Source organism: Primulina eburnea, chromosome 8 (assembly GCF_022965805.1).
Source record: "Primulina eburnea isolate SZY01 chromosome 8, ASM2296580v1, whole genome shotgun sequence".
In the NCBI taxonomy this organism is placed as follows: Eukaryota; Viridiplantae; Streptophyta; class Magnoliopsida; order Lamiales; family Gesneriaceae; genus Primulina; species Primulina eburnea.
Window position 1 is genome coordinate 42,287,777 of NC_133108.1, and position 18,582 is coordinate 42,306,358.

The 18,582-nt window shown below is 29.9% G+C and overlaps 1 protein-coding gene across 2 annotated transcripts; it reads left to right on the forward strand.

Moving 5' to 3' along the window:
* Positions 1 to 1,853: 1,853 nt before the first annotated feature.
* On the forward strand, positions 1,854 to 8,204 carry LOC140839943 (MACPF domain-containing protein CAD1-like). Of its 2 annotated transcripts, XM_073206958.1 has the most exons (8): positions 1,854 to 2,171; positions 2,234 to 2,819; positions 4,259 to 4,497; positions 4,584 to 4,779; positions 4,893 to 4,976; positions 6,567 to 6,750; positions 6,868 to 7,031; positions 7,438 to 8,204. In XM_073206958.1, the coding sequence occupies exons 2-8, from the start codon at positions 2,562 to 2,564 to the stop codon at positions 8,068 to 8,070; spliced, it is 1,758 nt and encodes a 585-aa protein (XP_073063059.1). In that variant the 5' UTR covers positions 1,854 to 2,171; positions 2,234 to 2,561; the 3' UTR covers positions 8,071 to 8,204. The 2 variants fall into 2 exon arrangements, with proteins under 2 accessions (XP_073063059.1, XP_073063058.1); XM_073206957.1 differs by having other exon boundaries at positions 1,854 to 2,819.
* The last annotated feature ends 10,378 nt before the right edge of the window (positions 8,205 to 18,582 follow it).

Sequence of the window (18,582 nt, forward strand, 5' to 3'; positions counted from 1 at the left end):
TCTAGGATGATAGATATTACAATTTAATTTGGTGCAGCAAGATTCTTTAGCGTGTTCGTCTCACTATCTTTAGATAATTTGGAAAAAAAAAATACTTTTTCGAAAAAAATCTGTCGCTTGAGTCTCCAAATTAGAGATTTTTCTTTGTAAAGAATATCTAAACATTTAGAAAATGTAGGAGGATGAAGAAGTTGATAGAGCCAAAATTTGAGCCCCGAGGTATGTATTTCTTTTTTAGCTGATGACTTCTATCCCTTTGAGACTTTGAGACTACATCAAATGGGTCGGGTCACCATGCGCTTATTAAAGTGGATCTGGTAACTTATGGGTCAAATTAGGCCATACAAGATTTAGAGTTGAAATGTGTTAGATATTGGCCCGAATTTCTCTGTCTGATTAACTAGTTTTTATTTTAATTTCGTTCTTAATTTTAATTATAACATCATCATATATAAAAATCCATGATAAATAAATGCTATTCATGTCACTAACTATACGTGAAAATAAATATATGTTAATTTAGAATAAAAATAAAAGTTTATCAGCTAATATGATTTTTTTTTTATAGAAAAACCGAGTTAGATTTTATACATGAAGAATGAAGATATGTTTAATAATATACAGAAAAAATAGAAATATAATCAATAATTTATCGTTGAATAGTCAAATGTTATACGTGAAAAAAATACAAAAACTTATGTGTGACGGTCTCACTGATCAATTTTGTGAAACGAGTATTTTATTTGATTCATCCATAAAAAATCATTACTTTTTATTGTAAACATAGACAAAGTTGACCGTTTTATGAATAAAGATCGTGAAACTGTCTCAAAAGAGACCTACTCGAATATAGAATAAAATGAGTCTAAACTTGATGGTCTTTTTTTTATATATATATAAGAAAATACCAAATATATTTTTTAGAGAATTTTAATTGTCGATAGAGTAATTTTTTTTTTAAAAAATAATTTATTTAAAAACAATGTGTGAAGCATAATAATTTGTCAACATATCGATTATTATATTATCAGTGAATTAATGTAGTGTTTTTGCTATGAATTTCTCGACGTGATCAACATGAAAGCTACCGATGTGGTGGAAACTATAACTTGGAGAAGTTTTAGAAGCACTATCAATGAATGACTCGAACGATGATCCCGGATTGTTGTGAGTTGTGACACATCTTAGCATTGGTCTGTGTTCTAGCACTTGAAACTGAGAAAACTTCCCAGTTATGTTTACCCAACTATGCGGTTTTTGCTATTTTTTTTGCTGTTAGATTTGAGCATCCTTAGAATACAATCTGCTGAAGCTTTTGCACTTGTCATCAGAAAAATTATCACTAGAACACAATTTCACACTTATCTGCAGAAAAATTATCTCATGAGTTCTTGAAACTTGCTCATATTATTGATGCTCCGGCTTAAACTTGACTGATTTCCATACCTGGCCTTCTAAGGAAATGGAACCAAGGAACATGCCAGTTGCCACCAAGTTCCCCATGAGGGTTTTTTTTCTCTTTTTTTTGGCTTTTAGTATGTGTGTATGTTTTTATCGACTTCAATTCTTTTGGTAATATGTAGACATAAAACGACATTTATCATTAAAACAAAGGGAACAAAATATTCCTACTACATTTAGTCTTTGACTGTTCATCAATTTAGCAAAAACAACCAAATTAAACTGTATTAAAACTGGTTATAAAGTCGTTTTTTTTCAAAAGAAACTTAAAAAAATCTGGTTTACTTGATGTATTGTGTGATTCAATTTAATAATGAATGAATGACGAAGGAATGATTCTTTTTTAAAAATAGTAAATGCCCACAAAGACGGTAACTTGCATCTCACACGAGTCAGAGTCAACTCTTTTTCCGGATCCTAACCCTTCCGTCGGATATAGGAAATAATCCAATTCGACGGTCAGATTATAAGGGCTTTTGTCTGGTGACATTCGTGAATGAATGAAAAGAGTGCAGTCAACGCCCAGTGGTCAGACAAACGTACACACAATGTATGTTAATCTGTTAGATACGTACATCAAGATTAGTGACCCCGAGTGAAACCTGAAAATTTTAATATAAGAAGGTTCAAGATCTGTGAGAAAATTATCCTCAAACTCAAAGTTCTTTCCTTTTTCTAGGCGTAAATCTTTTCTTGGTAATTTGTCATTAGTCGCCATCGAAAAAGACTTGGTTTTTGCTTCTGATTTTTTAATATTTTTAATTTCTGAGAGAGGGAGATTTTGCCTTCGAAGTTAGATCGAGCTTTATGGTTATCCGATCTGCAAGAGTTAAGATTTAGTTTATGGTTGAATTCTACGTTTTCTGCTGTATGCCAGGGCAAGAAATTTACTGAGCCCCGCTCAATGAGATTGAGTTTAAATTGGGTCTTTTATCCTGATTGAAAGATTGAATCTTTATTGCTGGAAGTCTCTTTTTTGCTATTGAATCGGACTGGGATCTCTTGGATTTGTATTGGACTATTGAGGTTCTGAGAATTTCAGGGATTTGTTTATTTTAGCTGGTGGGCGGAGGAAGGGGTGGGGAGGCTGGAGTGATGATATGGAGGAAAATGCGGCAGCTTTGCACACAGCTGTGAATTCGGTGCAGGCATTGGGAAGGGGGTTTGACGTGAACTATGATACGAGGTTGCTTTATTGTAAAGGTGTTGCAGGGTCAAAAATTGTGGAAATTGATGAAAAGAATACGAGAAATCTGTACTTAACCGAAAACTTACTTGTTCGTAATGTTTCAAGGGATATCAAGAATTCACAGGAGCCAAGTGGCCGTGATGGCTTTGGTGTTTGCAGTTATACTGAGGTAAACAGTTGATAAAATGTAATAGTCTTTTTTAATGTTACTTTTTTTCGAATTCTGCCATTTCTTTTCAATCGGGATGTAAATAGGGCCTAATAGGCTGATTGCAAGATGATGCTTTTTGTTTCAACACAATAATATTCAAGAAAGGATAAGAAAAAGAATAGGTGTAGCCAAGGCGTGTGAAGGATAGGCTAATTTTAGATTTTTTATGAACTGAAGTTTATTGGAGATACCCTTTCTTACCCCCTCCCTCTTATTCCTATTATAAGTAAGTGAATCCGCTGCTCTCTTTATGCCATCATATGCCTTTGGATTAAATCATGCTGCTAGGACTTTAATTGGTAAAATCATACGGATATAGAGAAGATAAAGATGAAAATAGTGTGAGAATCATGAAATTAGTGTGATGGAAAATGGACGACTTATATTTCTCGCAAGAAGAATAACAGGTGATGGAAAATCAGTGTGAGAATCATGAAATTACTTCAATTCTATATGAGTTCTCATACCATAAATTACCAAGAGTTTGTATCCGGAGTTCTCATACCATAAATTACTAAGAGTTTGTATTCAAAGTGATCATACTCCAAATGTGCCTCAGAAAGACTCATGCTTCTATGTAAGATAATATGTTGTCATTTGAGTTATCTGTTGCGAACCTCCCTGCATTTAGATCTATTGCTAAAGAAAACATCGTCTCACAGTCATAACTCAAAATATGTGGTAAATAATTGCTTCAACTTTTTTATTAGATTTAAAATGAAAATTTGAATGGAGCAGGGGTTGGTTGATCACGGTTCGCCATCCCAGCCTTTCTGAGTACGCTGACACGACAAAATTCCGCACTGAACCCTCAGCCGTTGAGGAACGTTTTCCCCCCCAATTTTCTCCAAATTTTGTGATCTTTTCTCATTAAATATATATTTCCAAAATTTTAATTTTTTTTCCTAGAATAAATCCGTGACGGTCACCACGACCGTACTATGAAATCTCTATGGAACTGGAGATATGAAACTGGAACGACAACCTCCACGACACCTTATGTGACTGTTTTGGTGAACCATGATAAAGATGGAAATTGAGGCCTTTGTTTTATCCTCATGTACTGAATGAATTTCGTTGTTTTTCCACCTTGACTTGATTAGGGGACACTTCTTGTTTTCTCCTCCATTTTGGTCCATTTAGATTACACAAACAGCGGTTGCATTAGCCTTTGTCTACACTTCTTTTGTTCCCTCATGCTTGTACCTCTTCATCTGATGAATGCTGTGATGATTGGCATTGACTATGATATAGCCCAATAAACCCTATAGTAGTGATTGATAGTGAATGTATGATTATTCATCAACTTTTGATGCTTTTCCACTACCATTCCGAGTTAATATGAGTTCATTGTAATGTCAGAATGTAACCTCTTACTAAGTGAAACATGAATGCAGATGGTAGAATACTTTAACAAAATGGCTGCTCTCTCTGGATATACCCCACTTGGTAGTTTCAATGCTGCATTCAGCTTCACTGGTTCTAAGCACGTGGATGCTGCTGCCACAAAATCCCTTTGCATGGATGGATATTTTATTCCTCTGGCTAAGATCCAGCTTGTTAAATCACCCATGGTTTTGAATGAAAATGTTAAAAGAGCAGTCCCAACATCATGGGACCCACCTGCTTTAGCGAGGTATAGACTGGTAGACATTTTTCAAAATTTTTATGCTTACATCTTTTACAAGGTATGCGACACTCAATTGTTGTAACTACGGACAGCTTCATCGAAAATTTTGGCACACACGTTATTACGTCCGTAACTATTGGCGGTAAAGATGTGATCTATGTCAAACAGCACCTATCATCTCCTCTGTCTATGATGGAAATCAAGAATTATGTTCAAGATATTGGAAACCAAAGGTTTTCAAGCACAGAAGGGCTTGCAAGTTCAGGTCTATTGAGTTTCAAGGATAAGGCTAGTTCCACTATTTCTTGTTTTATGTTTCTTGATTTTTGGTACATCATTTTCTCATCTGTCTAGTTCCACTTCATTGGTTTCACATTTTCCTACCTGTTTGAATAATTCAGGGCACTGATCCTTCTCTGTTCAACAGCCAAGGGATTTACCCACAACCAGCTACTGAACGTTATCTCTCTGGTAGCGGTAAAGAAGTATGTTGAACCTTGTTATTGTCTACATGAAACAGAAAGATAATTGCTCATTGTGTTTTTGCACTTCCTCTTCCTCTCACGCAAGGGTGTGGAATTTGACCATTGTATAGCACACCAACTAGTGATCGAAGAAATAAATTGCCGAGAACTTGGAAACTTGCCTTGTTGATATGCTTGTGCTGTGTAACTGAGAATGCGGATATGGTGATTTTAAACTGAAAAAATGAAACTCAGCTGCATAGTATAAAATAAGACGACCTTGGGACATTTGTCAATCCCAGTAAAATGAATAGGAGATGTTATGTAAGAATGATATCATTTTTTGCATTCTTTGACATATTGTTTTTTGCATCCCTTGGATCACGTTATTATTTACGGAAGAATTTTATTTAAGTTTCTGGTAAGGTTGATTTTTCTGGTTCCATTGTGCAAATTTTCTTGTAATTCTTAACCCACTAAAATCCCTTTCTATTGATACTAAGCGCTCCCAGTATGTCACAAATCTTTCTAATCATGTCTATTGTGGCTGACCTATACTTGAAGATGAAATTTTTGCCAGAAAAGATGTTAATCACTGATATAAAGCAATTCGCCAACCTTTTCAGCTGATATAGGTCATCACTTTAAGTTGCTACGCATTGCCAATTTGATATTTGTGACAAATGCTAATAGATTAAGGATTGATTTTTGTTTTAACATTATTTTGAAAGAGATTATGTGCTTCAAAATGTTGGGTTCATTAGCATTCGTTATGTTCGAAAGTCTTCATCATTATTGATTAAATAGTCCTTGTTGTGGAGAATCGTATTTGGATGATGATGATGTAGATTGTATGCCTTGATGACAGACTGCTTCTTGAGTAGGGCTGCAAACGAACCGAACATGTTCGCGAGTTTTTCGAGCCGGCTCGATAAATATTCGATTCGTATTCGAACTTATCGAATTTGAGCCGAACTCGAACACGTTCGAACTTTTTTTCGAGCCGAACTCGAGCTCAAATTATTTTGTTCGATAGTTCGCGAGCCTTAATATTTTATTAATATAATATAATTATATATATATATATATATATATATATATATATATATATATATACATACATTTCGAATATTTCGAGCATTTCGAGCTTTCAAACCTTAATATCCGAGCAATAATTCGAATAGTTCACGAATATATTCGAATATTTCGAGCCGAACTCGAACTCGAACTTCATTTCGAGCCGAGCTCGAGCCCAAATATTTGAAATTATCGAACTTCGAATCGAGCTCGAACTCGAATATACCTATTTCGAGCCGAATTCGAGCCTGACTTTTTTACTATTATTCGGCTCGATTCGGTTCGTTTGCACCCCTATTCTTGAGTAGGTGTTGCATTTAATTGGGCGTGATCCTTTTTTTTCCCTCCCTGAAGTCCAAACTTCTCTTCTGCTAATTAAATTGTTGGTGTAATATGTTATTAGGCACCGAAGTTTGGTATTAGTAATAAATGGTGTCAATAAATTTATTTGCTCTTGCAAGTGGAATGCTTGTCGAAATTGAAGCAATGCTTAATCTAGAATCACACCTAAAGAATTTTTTGTGTCTCGTGCAGGATGTTACTGTCATATTCAGAAGAAGGGGAGGGGATGACCTGGAGCAAAGCCACACCCAATGGGCGACAACAGTCCAATCTTCTCCAGATGTCATTGAAATGTCATTTTTTCCGATAACCGAACTTCTTGACGGAATTAGAGGAAAGGAACATTTGTCTCGCGCCATCTCGCTCTACCTTGAGTGTAAGAAATTTCTTCTTTGTCTTCTGGATGATCTCCTCCCATTAAGGATTTAGAGTGACTCGATGGTGTTGTTTGGAACGTTTTGTCTGAAAGATCACAATTAATAATCTTTTGCAGACAAGCCTCAGATCGAAGAGCTAAGATATTTTCTGGAGTTTCAGGTCCCTCGAGTATGGGCCCCCATACAGAATATTTTTCCTGGGCAACCAAGAAAGGAACCTGTGTGCCCATCCTTACAATTTAGCATGATGGGCCAAAAGCTTTATGTCAGCCAAGAGCAAGTATGTTCGAGTTTATTTATGATTGTAAACGTGTATAACCTACATCATCTATTGATTCATTTATTTGTTCTTTGGGGATTGCTAACTGAAACTGGAAGTGGGGATAGAATATATCCTTTATCTGCTTTCCAGACATGAAATCGTTTTGATGAATTCTAATATAAACTGCATGCTCAAAGGTTTCATTTTTTTTCCAAATCAAAATAAATTGAAAGGCATGAAAAAGTTGTTCGAGTAAAGTGAGGTTTAAGAATTAGTGCATCTTTTTCATGGCATTCGTTGCAATACAAGTTAATCTTTAAGCGAATCATTAAGAGTTGACTTCAAGCTTGAAACTTTTTTTCCTGTTGTGTTGGTATATGGCATACAGATAAATTTGTATTTTGTCTTGATATGAATTATGCAGGTATCAGTCGGCCGGAAACCCGTAACTGGGATGCGATTGTGTCTTGAAGGATCAAAGCAAAACCGGGTCAGTATCCATCTTCAACACCTTGTGTCTCTTCCAAAGATCCTCCTTCCGTACTGGGATTCACACATAGCAATAGGTGCTCCAAAATGGCAGGGGCCTGAAGAACAAGACAGCAGATGGTTTGAGCCGGTAAAGTGGAAAAAATTCTCTCACGTGAGCACCGCACCAGTTGAGAACCCAGAAACCTTCATCAGTGATCTCATCGGTGTGTACATTGTCACTGGGGCTCAACTAGGTGTTTGGGATTTCGGGTCAAGAAACGTCTTGCATATGAAGCTATTGTATTCGAAGCTTCCTGGATGCACGGTAAGGAGATCTTTATGGGATCATGTTCCAAACGATAAGTCGAAAAAACATAGTAGTATGGAAAATGAGGATGAGTCGGGTTCGAGTTCGAGTTTGGAGGAAAACTATGTCGGGAACAAGTTGGCAAAATTTATAGACATGTCTGAAATGAGAAAGGGGCCCGAAGATAACCCCGGCCACTGGTTGGTGACAGGCGGCAAGCTTGGTGTAGAGAAAGGGAGAATTGTAGTGAGAGTGAAGTACTCGTTACTTAATTACTGATTGAGTTGGCCTGTGTGGCAAATATAGTGTACATTGATCCTGGTTAATTGTGTTTGTACGAGTGTGTGTTGGTTACATGGGACTGCTTTCTGATGAACACAATTTTCTTAACTGATGATAGCTTGATGTTTTTTGGTGTATAAACAAATTAAATGTGGCCCGCAGATCTCTTATTCAAACGGGATTTGTACTAGGATATCCGTATTAGGGATATGCTCATATGCATCCAAATGGTTATACGTAGGTATTAAGTTAACCATTATTATGATACGGGACTTCAAAAATTTTCCCCTGCGGTGAAAGTTCCCCCGTCACTGTAGGCAGGCATAAGCGTTGGGATAGGAGTTGGTCCGCCAATTTTCTGGCCATGGGCTGCCATCCTGTGCGGGAATTGTTAATCCATGCAGCTCTGCGTTTGAAATTTTTTTTTCCCCTTTGTGAAGTAATTGTCGGAAGCTAGCCATGTATCCTAGTTCAAAGTGTGCAGCCACATTAATGGATCATATAATTACTACGCTAGCTTGATTAATCTTCTATTTTGATGCTTGTGCATGTGCGCGGTGGCATGTCGTTAGCCTACCAAATATATATATATATCTATATATATATATATACTAGAAAAATGCACGTGCGTTGCACGTAAAAAACTAAACTACTGAAAATATATGTACTAAATTTTAATAATATTTAAATGAATTAAAACATGGTTATTAACATTTATCAACTGAAACAAACTAAACCATAAAAAATAAAAAAATCATGACCATAGACGGTATATAAATCAGAGGAAATATCTTATCCACTTGACACACTTTCCAATATACTTCTTCGTTGATTTTGACAACTCAACAGCTCTTTGTCGTAGTTTGTTATAATATACATATAATTATTTTGATATGCTCAACAAGTATCTGATCGTCTTTTACATATATTATGTTATTTACAATCCTTATCCGGGATCTGACATGCTCGTAGTTTGCTTCTTTATCACGACATTTTTTCGATTTTCTATAATGTTTTTATTTGATAATCTTATTTTTCCGACTATTTTTTTGTTGTTAAATGATTTTTCAGCTTTTGACAATAATCAACTATAACTCCTAAGAAAAAATGCTTTTACTCGTGATAAGTTTTCACTTGTGACTAAAAGTATTTATAACCTATATATTCTTCAACAACATAATCAATGAATGGTGTTGCACCTTCTTCAAATATTGTGATATTTGTGATATCATTTTTATATATTTAGTATCATATTATCAACATATAGTTGTAAGATTAATAAATTTTTAACAACTATTTCTCAATCAGTGTGAGAAAAATACTTGAATTTTTTCAAATGGCTATATCTTAGAATTGTGTCCTCATTCAATTTGACACAATTCAAGAAAGTCATCTTGATCGTCATTTTTTGGAAGCTTTGAAATAATGATTGCTAGCATCATGTCATGATGATGATATAGTTTCAATCTCATTTGTTGCGTTTAGAACATAATATTATATTATTCATTGAAACAAAACAAATTTTCTTCTATCGAGTTTATATTTTGTTTTATAATATTTTATATCTTGTGGAACGATATACAAAATTAATTATTGTATTTTAAAAAGCTTGAGAAGAGATACGAATAATGTAATTAAGATATGCATATGAGATATCATTCAAATATATGTCAAAGTATTTGTCTTATTCAATATCTCATCTAATAATATAACCATTTAGATTTGATGAGTATTTTATGATAGTCAAAATTAATTTGATGAAATATTGTAGAATTTTATTTGAATTTCAATATTTTGCAAAATGATTTTATTTGACAAGGATTTTTCTATGCTACTATCATATATGTTATAAATTAGCTAGTTAGACACTTTGACAAAAAAAAGGAACAAAAACAATCTCGTATCACCTCGAAATATATCGAGATAATATTGGAGAAAATAAAGTGAAACTGACTCAATGTCTCAATAAAATGCACAGAATTGATCTGTTATATTGTATCAACAAAGTTTTAGAATTGTTCTCATACCATTATAAATAGAATGAGAATTATGCACAATTTGTTTTTCTTGTATTTTTTTTTTCTAAATGAATAATTTTTTCTTTTTGAAAAAAACTATTTTATTGAGAAATATTGAAATTTTATATGACATTCATATGTCGCACAACCATGAAGTAGCAACATAATCATTATATAACACTTAATGTACACATACAATTCTTCAATTCCTTCTTCATTATGTTTCGTTGAAATTTAAATCTGAATCATTCTTGATCTTAACATTTTGCTTTAAATATGATTTAATATATATGTATATGTTTCATGTTACTTAATTAGACTAATTTCAAATATCTATAAAAAAATGTGCTTGAATTATATCATACAGAAATTAGGACATAGTATGTAGGACCGAACGCTTGCCGCTTTACCAAAAGCTATAGCTAGTAGTAATGGTGCAACTAAAATCTTTTAAATCGCGCAGCAGCTCAAGCACCACAGTTCGACCGCTCAAGCAAGGAGGGACAATTATTGCATCCAACAATCTTCCTCCCAATAATTGCACTCCTTGCAATCAATGAGAATCGAACCCGTGACTTTGGCTCTGATACCAATTGTAATACCGATCGTTTGTCGTTTTACCAAAAGCTATAGCTAGTAGTAATTGTGCAACTCAAATCTTTTAAACCGCACAGCAGCTCAAGCACCACGGTTCGACCGCTCTACCAAGCAGGGAAAATTATCGCACCCAACATAGTAATACACAACATTATTTTTTTTATTTAACATGTCTTTTTTTTCATCAACTATGTTTGTCAAAACTTTTTTGTTCAAAATTTGACGCATTTCGTAGATTATATGTATGAAAAACCAAGAAATTATATAATTCATAGAAACCATTTACTATTCTCTTCGTAGAACAGAAGACCCAAAATAAGTGGCTTTGATTGATGTACTCTCATACTTGTTTTTATATAAACAACAAGACACATGATATAATATCAGAAAAATCAATTACCGCCAACAATACTAACCAAAACGAATAAAAAAATCATAACACAAACAACCTCGATAAGAAAAAAAATTATAACTCAAATTTTAAAAATAATTTATTTAGTACAATAACAAAAAAATTGAAGTATATACGAGCAATAAAAAGCATAAATCACTCTCAAATTAAATATTAACTCATATTATTCACAATTTGTATAAATTTTCCAATATTTTTTTCAAATAAAGAGAAGAAGCCTTATTAATGTCATCGTTTTATAGATATTCATTTCACTTCTTTAAAAAACACATGAAAAATGGTGCCTTGAAATCATAATAAAACCATTTAGAAAAGCAGCCGTAAAAATATAATACAAAGTCACACAATTTTTCTTAAACCATAGAAACATATTAGACTATTGACTAAATATATCTAGCAACAACAAAACATGCGTTAACTTGTGATATAATTAAAATTTAGAATCATGCATAATCATTGAATTAGAGCAAAATCGCATGCCAAAAATCTACTGGATATTATATATTTTAATAATTTATCCATATTTGTCGTTCACCAGAGAACTCTTAGACCTACCAAATTTTGTAGTTCACCTATTATTTTCATGATAAATAATATTACAAAAATAATATAAGCAAGAAAATAAAAACTCAAATTAAAATGCCTTCTATCAATTTAAGTAAAAAAAATTGATTAGAGAATATAATAATGTCGTAAAAAATTTAAATATTGATTTATAGACAGAAGTTTGAAAATACATTTGCCCCAATAAATAAAAAATGTTATCTCTTGATATTATGAGACATAAGGTAAAAACGAATAAATATTTCAATCTTTTTAATATTTTCTAAGTCACTTCAAACTAAGTAATCTAAGCAAACAGAAAACATGCATTATGTGTTTAAAAATTAACAAAATGTCTCAACAATAAAAAATTGAAAAATAACCGTTTTTGTTGGATATTTGATTTTGTTTTCTCTTTTCTTTGTGCAAACAAACAAATCACATAAACAATGCAAACACAATTACATGATCAATACAAAAGACATATAACAATCAAACATGTTAACGCTAGAGTAAAAAAAAAAACTCCTCTCATTGCAAGAACACAAAATGATCAAATGGAGCATATTATTTAGTAATATTTATTTAGCAGCATTTATAAAAAAATTGACTAAATAACTTAAAAACAATGTTTGAAATCACTTAAAGACAAATATTTCTCTCAATCACATATCTTTATTGACACTTAAAGAGTCTGAAAATATTTTTATTCTAAATGGGAGAAAGAAATTTTGTATGACATTAATATTTATAAATAATTTATTTTTATTCAATCCGACTCATTTCCCTTTGTCTTCCTGTTATTATTTGATGGCAATGTATAAATTTAAGTAACTAAAATTAAATTTAAAGTAAATTAAAATAATAATTAGTTTGATTGAGTTAAATACAATATTAATGATCTTATTAAACTAAGAAAAAAAATGAATTAAATAACACCATTAACATGACAAATTGTAAAACAAAAAAATAATATAATAGTAAGCTCACAAATGAAAGTCATATACTTAATATATTAATAAAATAGATAATATATTATTTAGTAATATGTATTTAGCATCATATATTGAAAATTGATTTAAAAATATATATATATTAATGATTATTATTAAATAAAGGTCACATTCATATATTTATATTAGTATAGATTAGTATAGATAGATATAGATAGATATAGATTATTTGTAGGGTTTTTTCACAAAACAAATTTTAATCTCGGATATTGAATTTAAAAGTTTAGTAATTAGTAAATAAATAATAAGGATAAGGATTAAAAGTTTAGTAATTAGTAAATAAATAATGAGGATAAGGACAAAAGAGTAAATGTATAATTGTAATTAATAGATAATAATAAAGATAAGGACAATAGAGTAAATTCACAATTCACATTAATATATTTATATAGATATAGATAGATTAGTATAGATAGATATAGATAGATATAGATTATTTGTAAGGTTTTTTCACAAAACAAATTTTAATCTCGGCTATTGAATTTAAAAGTTTAGTAATTAGTAAATAAATAATAAGGATAAGGATTAAAAGTTTAGTAATTAGTAAATAAATAATAAGGATAAGGACAAAAGAGTAAATGTATAATTGTAATTAATAGATAATAATAAAGATAAGGACAATTTAGTAAATAAATAATAAGGATAAGGACAAAAGAGTAAATGTATAATTGTAATTAATAGATAATAATAAAGATAAGGACAATAGAGTAAATTCACAATTCAATCTGTATATAGATATAGATATAGATATAGATAGATTAGTATAGATAGATATAGATATATATAGATTATTTGTAAGGTTTTTTCACAAAACAAATTTTAATCTCGGCTATTGAATTTAAAAGTTTAGTAATTAGTAAATAAATAATAAGGATAAGGATTAAAAGTTTAGTAATTAGTAAATAAATAATAAGGATAAGGACAAAAGAGTAAATGTATAATTGTAATTAATAGATAATAATAATAATAAGGACAATAGAGTAAATTCACAATTCAATCTGTATATATATATAGATATAGATAGATTAGTATAGATAGATATAGATATATATAGATTATTTGTAAGGTTTTTTCACAAAACAAATTTTAATCTCTGCTATTGAATTTAAAAGTTTAGTAATTAGTAAATAAATAATAAGGATAAGGATTAAAAGTTTAGTAATTAGTAAATAAATAATAAGGATAAGGACAAAAGAGTAAATGTATAATTGTAATTAATAGATAATAATAAAGATAAGGACAATAGAGTAAATAATAAGGATAAGGACAAAAGAGTAAATGTATAGTTGTAATTAATAGATAATAATAAAGATAAGGACAATAGAGTAAATTCACAATTGAAACTCATATATTTATAATAGTATAGATTAGAACAGTGCACGTGCGTTGCACATGGAAACGATTTTATTTGAGATAAAATTAGTTGATATAATAAATAAAATTAGAAATTATATTTTTTTATAAATTCATATTAATTACATGTTTATTTTAAATAATTTACTTTTCGTTATGTAATTTTGTTTGTTATTTCTGTGTACATGTCAAGTTTAATAACAAGTACGGATATCGTCCGAAAAAAACTTGATATATTACAAATCTACCTTAAAAACAATTCTTTAATTAACTTGAACAAAAACTTGAATAAATTAATAAATTAAATTGAAATTAAAATAAAAGGATGAAACAAACACAATTTAAATAATTTAAATTAAAATAATTAATAAACGACTGTTCAAATATCGGTTAATGCACTTATCAATTCTTAATCAATGATTTTGAAGGAATTCATTATTTTATCAATATGTTATGTCAAATTATATTTAACCAATTCAATAACATACAATAACCAAGTGTCCTTTTGTTATTTAATAATTGCAATTGCAACAATGAATGATGGATTTCTCTAGCTTTCATTTTTTAGTCTATGACTATCAGCATGTACTCAATCTCATATGTTGTTAGGACCGGCTAGATGTTTAGAGGGGGTGAATGAATACCTATTAAAACTTTTGGTATTATTGGTTTGAGCTAACAAAATACAATCGTTTTATCTCAACTAAGTTGAGTTACAAGTCATCAAGGTAAAATATATGCGCAGAAAAAGAATTGTGTTCAAAGTTGAATCAAATAGATACTAACACGATAATCGGTAGATCCAGTTATCCCAATGTCAAAAATATTCATGATGTTCAGTAGTTTTTCGTTGATGAAAATACTGTTAAACAACCAATTCAAGCTGATTTTGATGGAGAAAATGGAGAAGAAATGCATCATCCTTTGGAGAATGCATAATCTGTATAGTACAAGCAACAATCAATAATCAATCAACATATTTCAGTCAATGAGACAGAAAATGAACAAAGATCTCAACGATTTAGAAGAAGAGCAACATGGATGACAAATTATGAGGTAACTGGTAATAACCAAATTGAAGATTAATTTGTTCATTTTGCTCTATTTTCATATTGTGATCCAGTAGCTTTCGAAGAAGGTGTCAAAGAATCAAAATAGCAAAAGGCAATGGATGCTGAAATCACATCCATCGATAAAAATAAAACTTGGGAACTCATCGAGCTTCCAAAAGGTCAAAAAACGATGTGTGAAGTAGATTTACAAGAGTAAATTGAAAGAAAATGGAAAGCCGACAAATTCAAGGCACCGTTGGTAGCAAAATATTACAAACAAGAGTTTGGATTCGGTTATAAAGAAATATTTGCTCAGTTGCAAGACATGATACGATCAGATTGGTAATTGACTTAGTAGCACAATATTCATGGTATATATTCTATTTGGCTGTGAAATCGACGTTCTTACATGGAGACTTGGAAGAACATATATGTATCCATCAACCTCCTTGTTATATTAAGTTGGAAATGAGCATAAAGTGTATAAATTGAAAAAACTTTGTATGGGTTAAAGCAAGTCCCACGAGCTTAGTATAGTCGAATTGAGACTTATTTTTTAAGGTATGTTTTCAAAAAAGTTCATATGAGCATAAACTTTGTACAAAATTGAAGATGAAGGAAAAATCTCATTGTTTGTTTATATGTTAATGATCTTATATTCTCTGAAAACGATAGTGTCATGTTTGGAAAATTTAAGAAGTTCATGATGGTTGAGTTTGATATGTAGGATCTTGGCAAGATGCATCATTTTCTTGGTATGAAGTAGTTCAATCTACTTATGAGATTTTTATTTCACAAAAGAAACGTGTTCAAAAAGTTTTGTGCAGATTTAATATGAAGAAATGTAATTATGCAAGTACTCCCGTAGACTATGGTTTGAAGCTAACAAAAATTTGTAAAGGAAAGAAGATTGACAACACATTTTACAAGCAAATTGTTAGAAGCTTGATGTATTTGACAGCAACAATGTCGTATATTATGTATTCTTTCAGTCTCATAAGCAGATACATTGAGAATCCTACAGAAATGCATTTTTAAGTTGTTAAGAGGATTTTATGATGCCGACAACGAACACAAGAACTTGGTCTCTACTATAAGAAAGGAGAACAATCAGATTTGAAGGAGATCGAGATGATAGAAAAAGAACTTAAGGATATGATTTTTTTTCTTAGATCAAGCGGTTGTTCCATGCACTTCGAAGAAACAATCAATTGTTACTTTATCAACCATTGAAGCTAAATTTGTTGCATCAACTTCACGTGCATGTCAAGCTATTTGGTTGAGAAAAATTCTTGAAGAGCTTAAATTCAAAAATCATGATCTTTTTGCAATTTATTATGATAATAGTTCAGCCATAAAACTATCAAAGAATCTAATCCTCCATGGAAGAAGCAAGCTCATTGATGTGAAATATCAATTTTAAGTGACTTCACAAAGAATGAATTAATTGATTTCATCTATTGCAAAAGTGAAAACCAAGTAGCTGACATGTTTACCAAGTCCCTGAAACTGCCTGCATTTCATAAACTAAGGGAGCTACTTGGTATTAGCATACTACAAAACAAATTTGAGGGATGATGTTCTTATTAAGCCGATGTTTACTTTATCGGTTTAAGGGAGATATTATTGAATTGTTAAAGGTTTGTCGAAGTACTTAGTTATCTGTCTTGTCAAATAAAGTCTGTTAGTCATTGTTTACTATTAACAAAATATTACAGAAAATAATTATATTAGCATATTTGTTATTTCATGGTTTAGTGGTCAAATATTGTTGCTATTTTTATGGTTTTTTTCATATGTATATTTGCCTATAAAAGGCTCATTGATGAATAAATAAAATATATAACAGAAAACAAAATTCTTCTCTTTGTTTGATTTATATTTTATCCTCTGAACCACTAACCACAAATCTATATGTTCATTTAACTTGAAGTTTAAAAAATACAATTCGAACCATTTTTGCTTATAAAACGTATATGTTTATTTGGCTTGAAGTTTTAAAAATTAAGTTGAACTATTTTTTGTTATGAAACATAGAAAATATACCTTTAAAAAAATTTAATAGTAGCCTACTTTTTCATGTGAAAGAATGAATAATAAAAAAATATGTAAGAAATATTAATAGCATTCAAATTTTTATTTGAAAATAATGCATAGTTATATATCAACTAAATAAATAAATAAACTAAATTAAATTAAAAATATATCAATTATTAACTAATAATAGGAAAAATAATGCATAATGATGTATCAATCTATCAATTAAATAAATTAACTTTATTTAACTTGAAGTTTAAAAAATTAAGTCTGAACCTCTAACTAAAAATTAATATGTTCATTTAACTTAAATTTTAAAAAATTAAAAACATACATTAATCGTATATAAATCAATCAAATCAACAAACGTTATAACAATATTATATGAGTATGTTCATTTTAATAAGTCGGTGAAATCACAATACATTATTATTATTATTACAAAAAATAAAAAACTAAAATTATTCATATCGTGATGTCCTCACAATTATTTCAAAAACAATAAAGCACCAACATCTACAAATATTTATTTAAACTAAAATTTATATATCGAAACCATATGCAAATCAAATATTGGATCACTAAAAATGTATGGATGAGTATAAAATAAAGTTTGAACTATTTTTATTAATAAAACATATATGTTTTTTTAAACTTAAAGTTTAAAAAATTAAGTTCGAATTGTTAACAAAAAATTTATATATATATATATATATATATATATATATATATATATATGTTAATTTAACTTGAAGTTTAAAAAATAAAGTTTGAACTATTTTTAGGTATAAAACATATATGTTTTTTAACTTGAAGTTTTAAAAATTAAATCCGAACAACTAACCAAAAATTTATATATTCATGTAACTTGAAACAACTAACCAAAAATTTATATATTCATGTAACTTGAAGTTTAAAAAAATTAAGTTCAAACAATTTTTTATTATAAAGCTTAGAAAATATATTGATGTGAAATAATGCATAGTAAAATAAACATATATGTTTTTTTAAACTTAAAGTTTAAAAAATTAAGTTCGAATTGTTAACAAAAAATTTATATATATATATATATATATATATATGTTAATTTAACTTGAAGTTTAAAAAATAAAGTTTGAACTATTTTTAGGTATAAAACATATATGTTTTTTTAACTTGAAGTTTTAAAAATTAAATCCGAACAACTAACCAAAAATTTATATATTCATGTAACTTGAAACAACTAACCAAAAATTTATATATTCATGTAACTTGAAGTTTAAAAAAATTAAGTTCAAACAATTTTTTATTATAAAGCTTAGAAAATATATTGATGTGAAATAATGCATAGTAAAATAAAATGTATTAATTAAACAAATTAGGTAATTAGATAAGCAAATTGAAAAGTCACCTAAATAAATAAATAAGACATTACATAAGTAATAGTTGGAAAAAGATAACCAAGTAAATTCACAATTGAAACTCATATATTTATAATAGTATAG

What these genes read in the sequence shown, in the direction of transcription:
- LOC140839943 (XM_073206957.1), top strand. Translation starts at nt 2,562, where the DNA reads ATGGAGGAAAATGCGGCAGCTTTGCACACAGCTGTGAATTCGGTGCAG. An exon ending in GACCCACCTGCTTTAGCGAG is followed by an intron (nt 4,498 to 4,583) that starts GTATAGACTGGT and finishes AACTACGGACAG; the next exon opens with CTTCATCGAAAATTTTGGCA. An exon ending in CATCTCGCTCTACCTTGAGT is followed by an intron (nt 6,751 to 6,867) that starts GTAAGAAATTTC and finishes AATCTTTTGCAG; the next exon opens with ACAAGCCTCAGATCGAAGAG.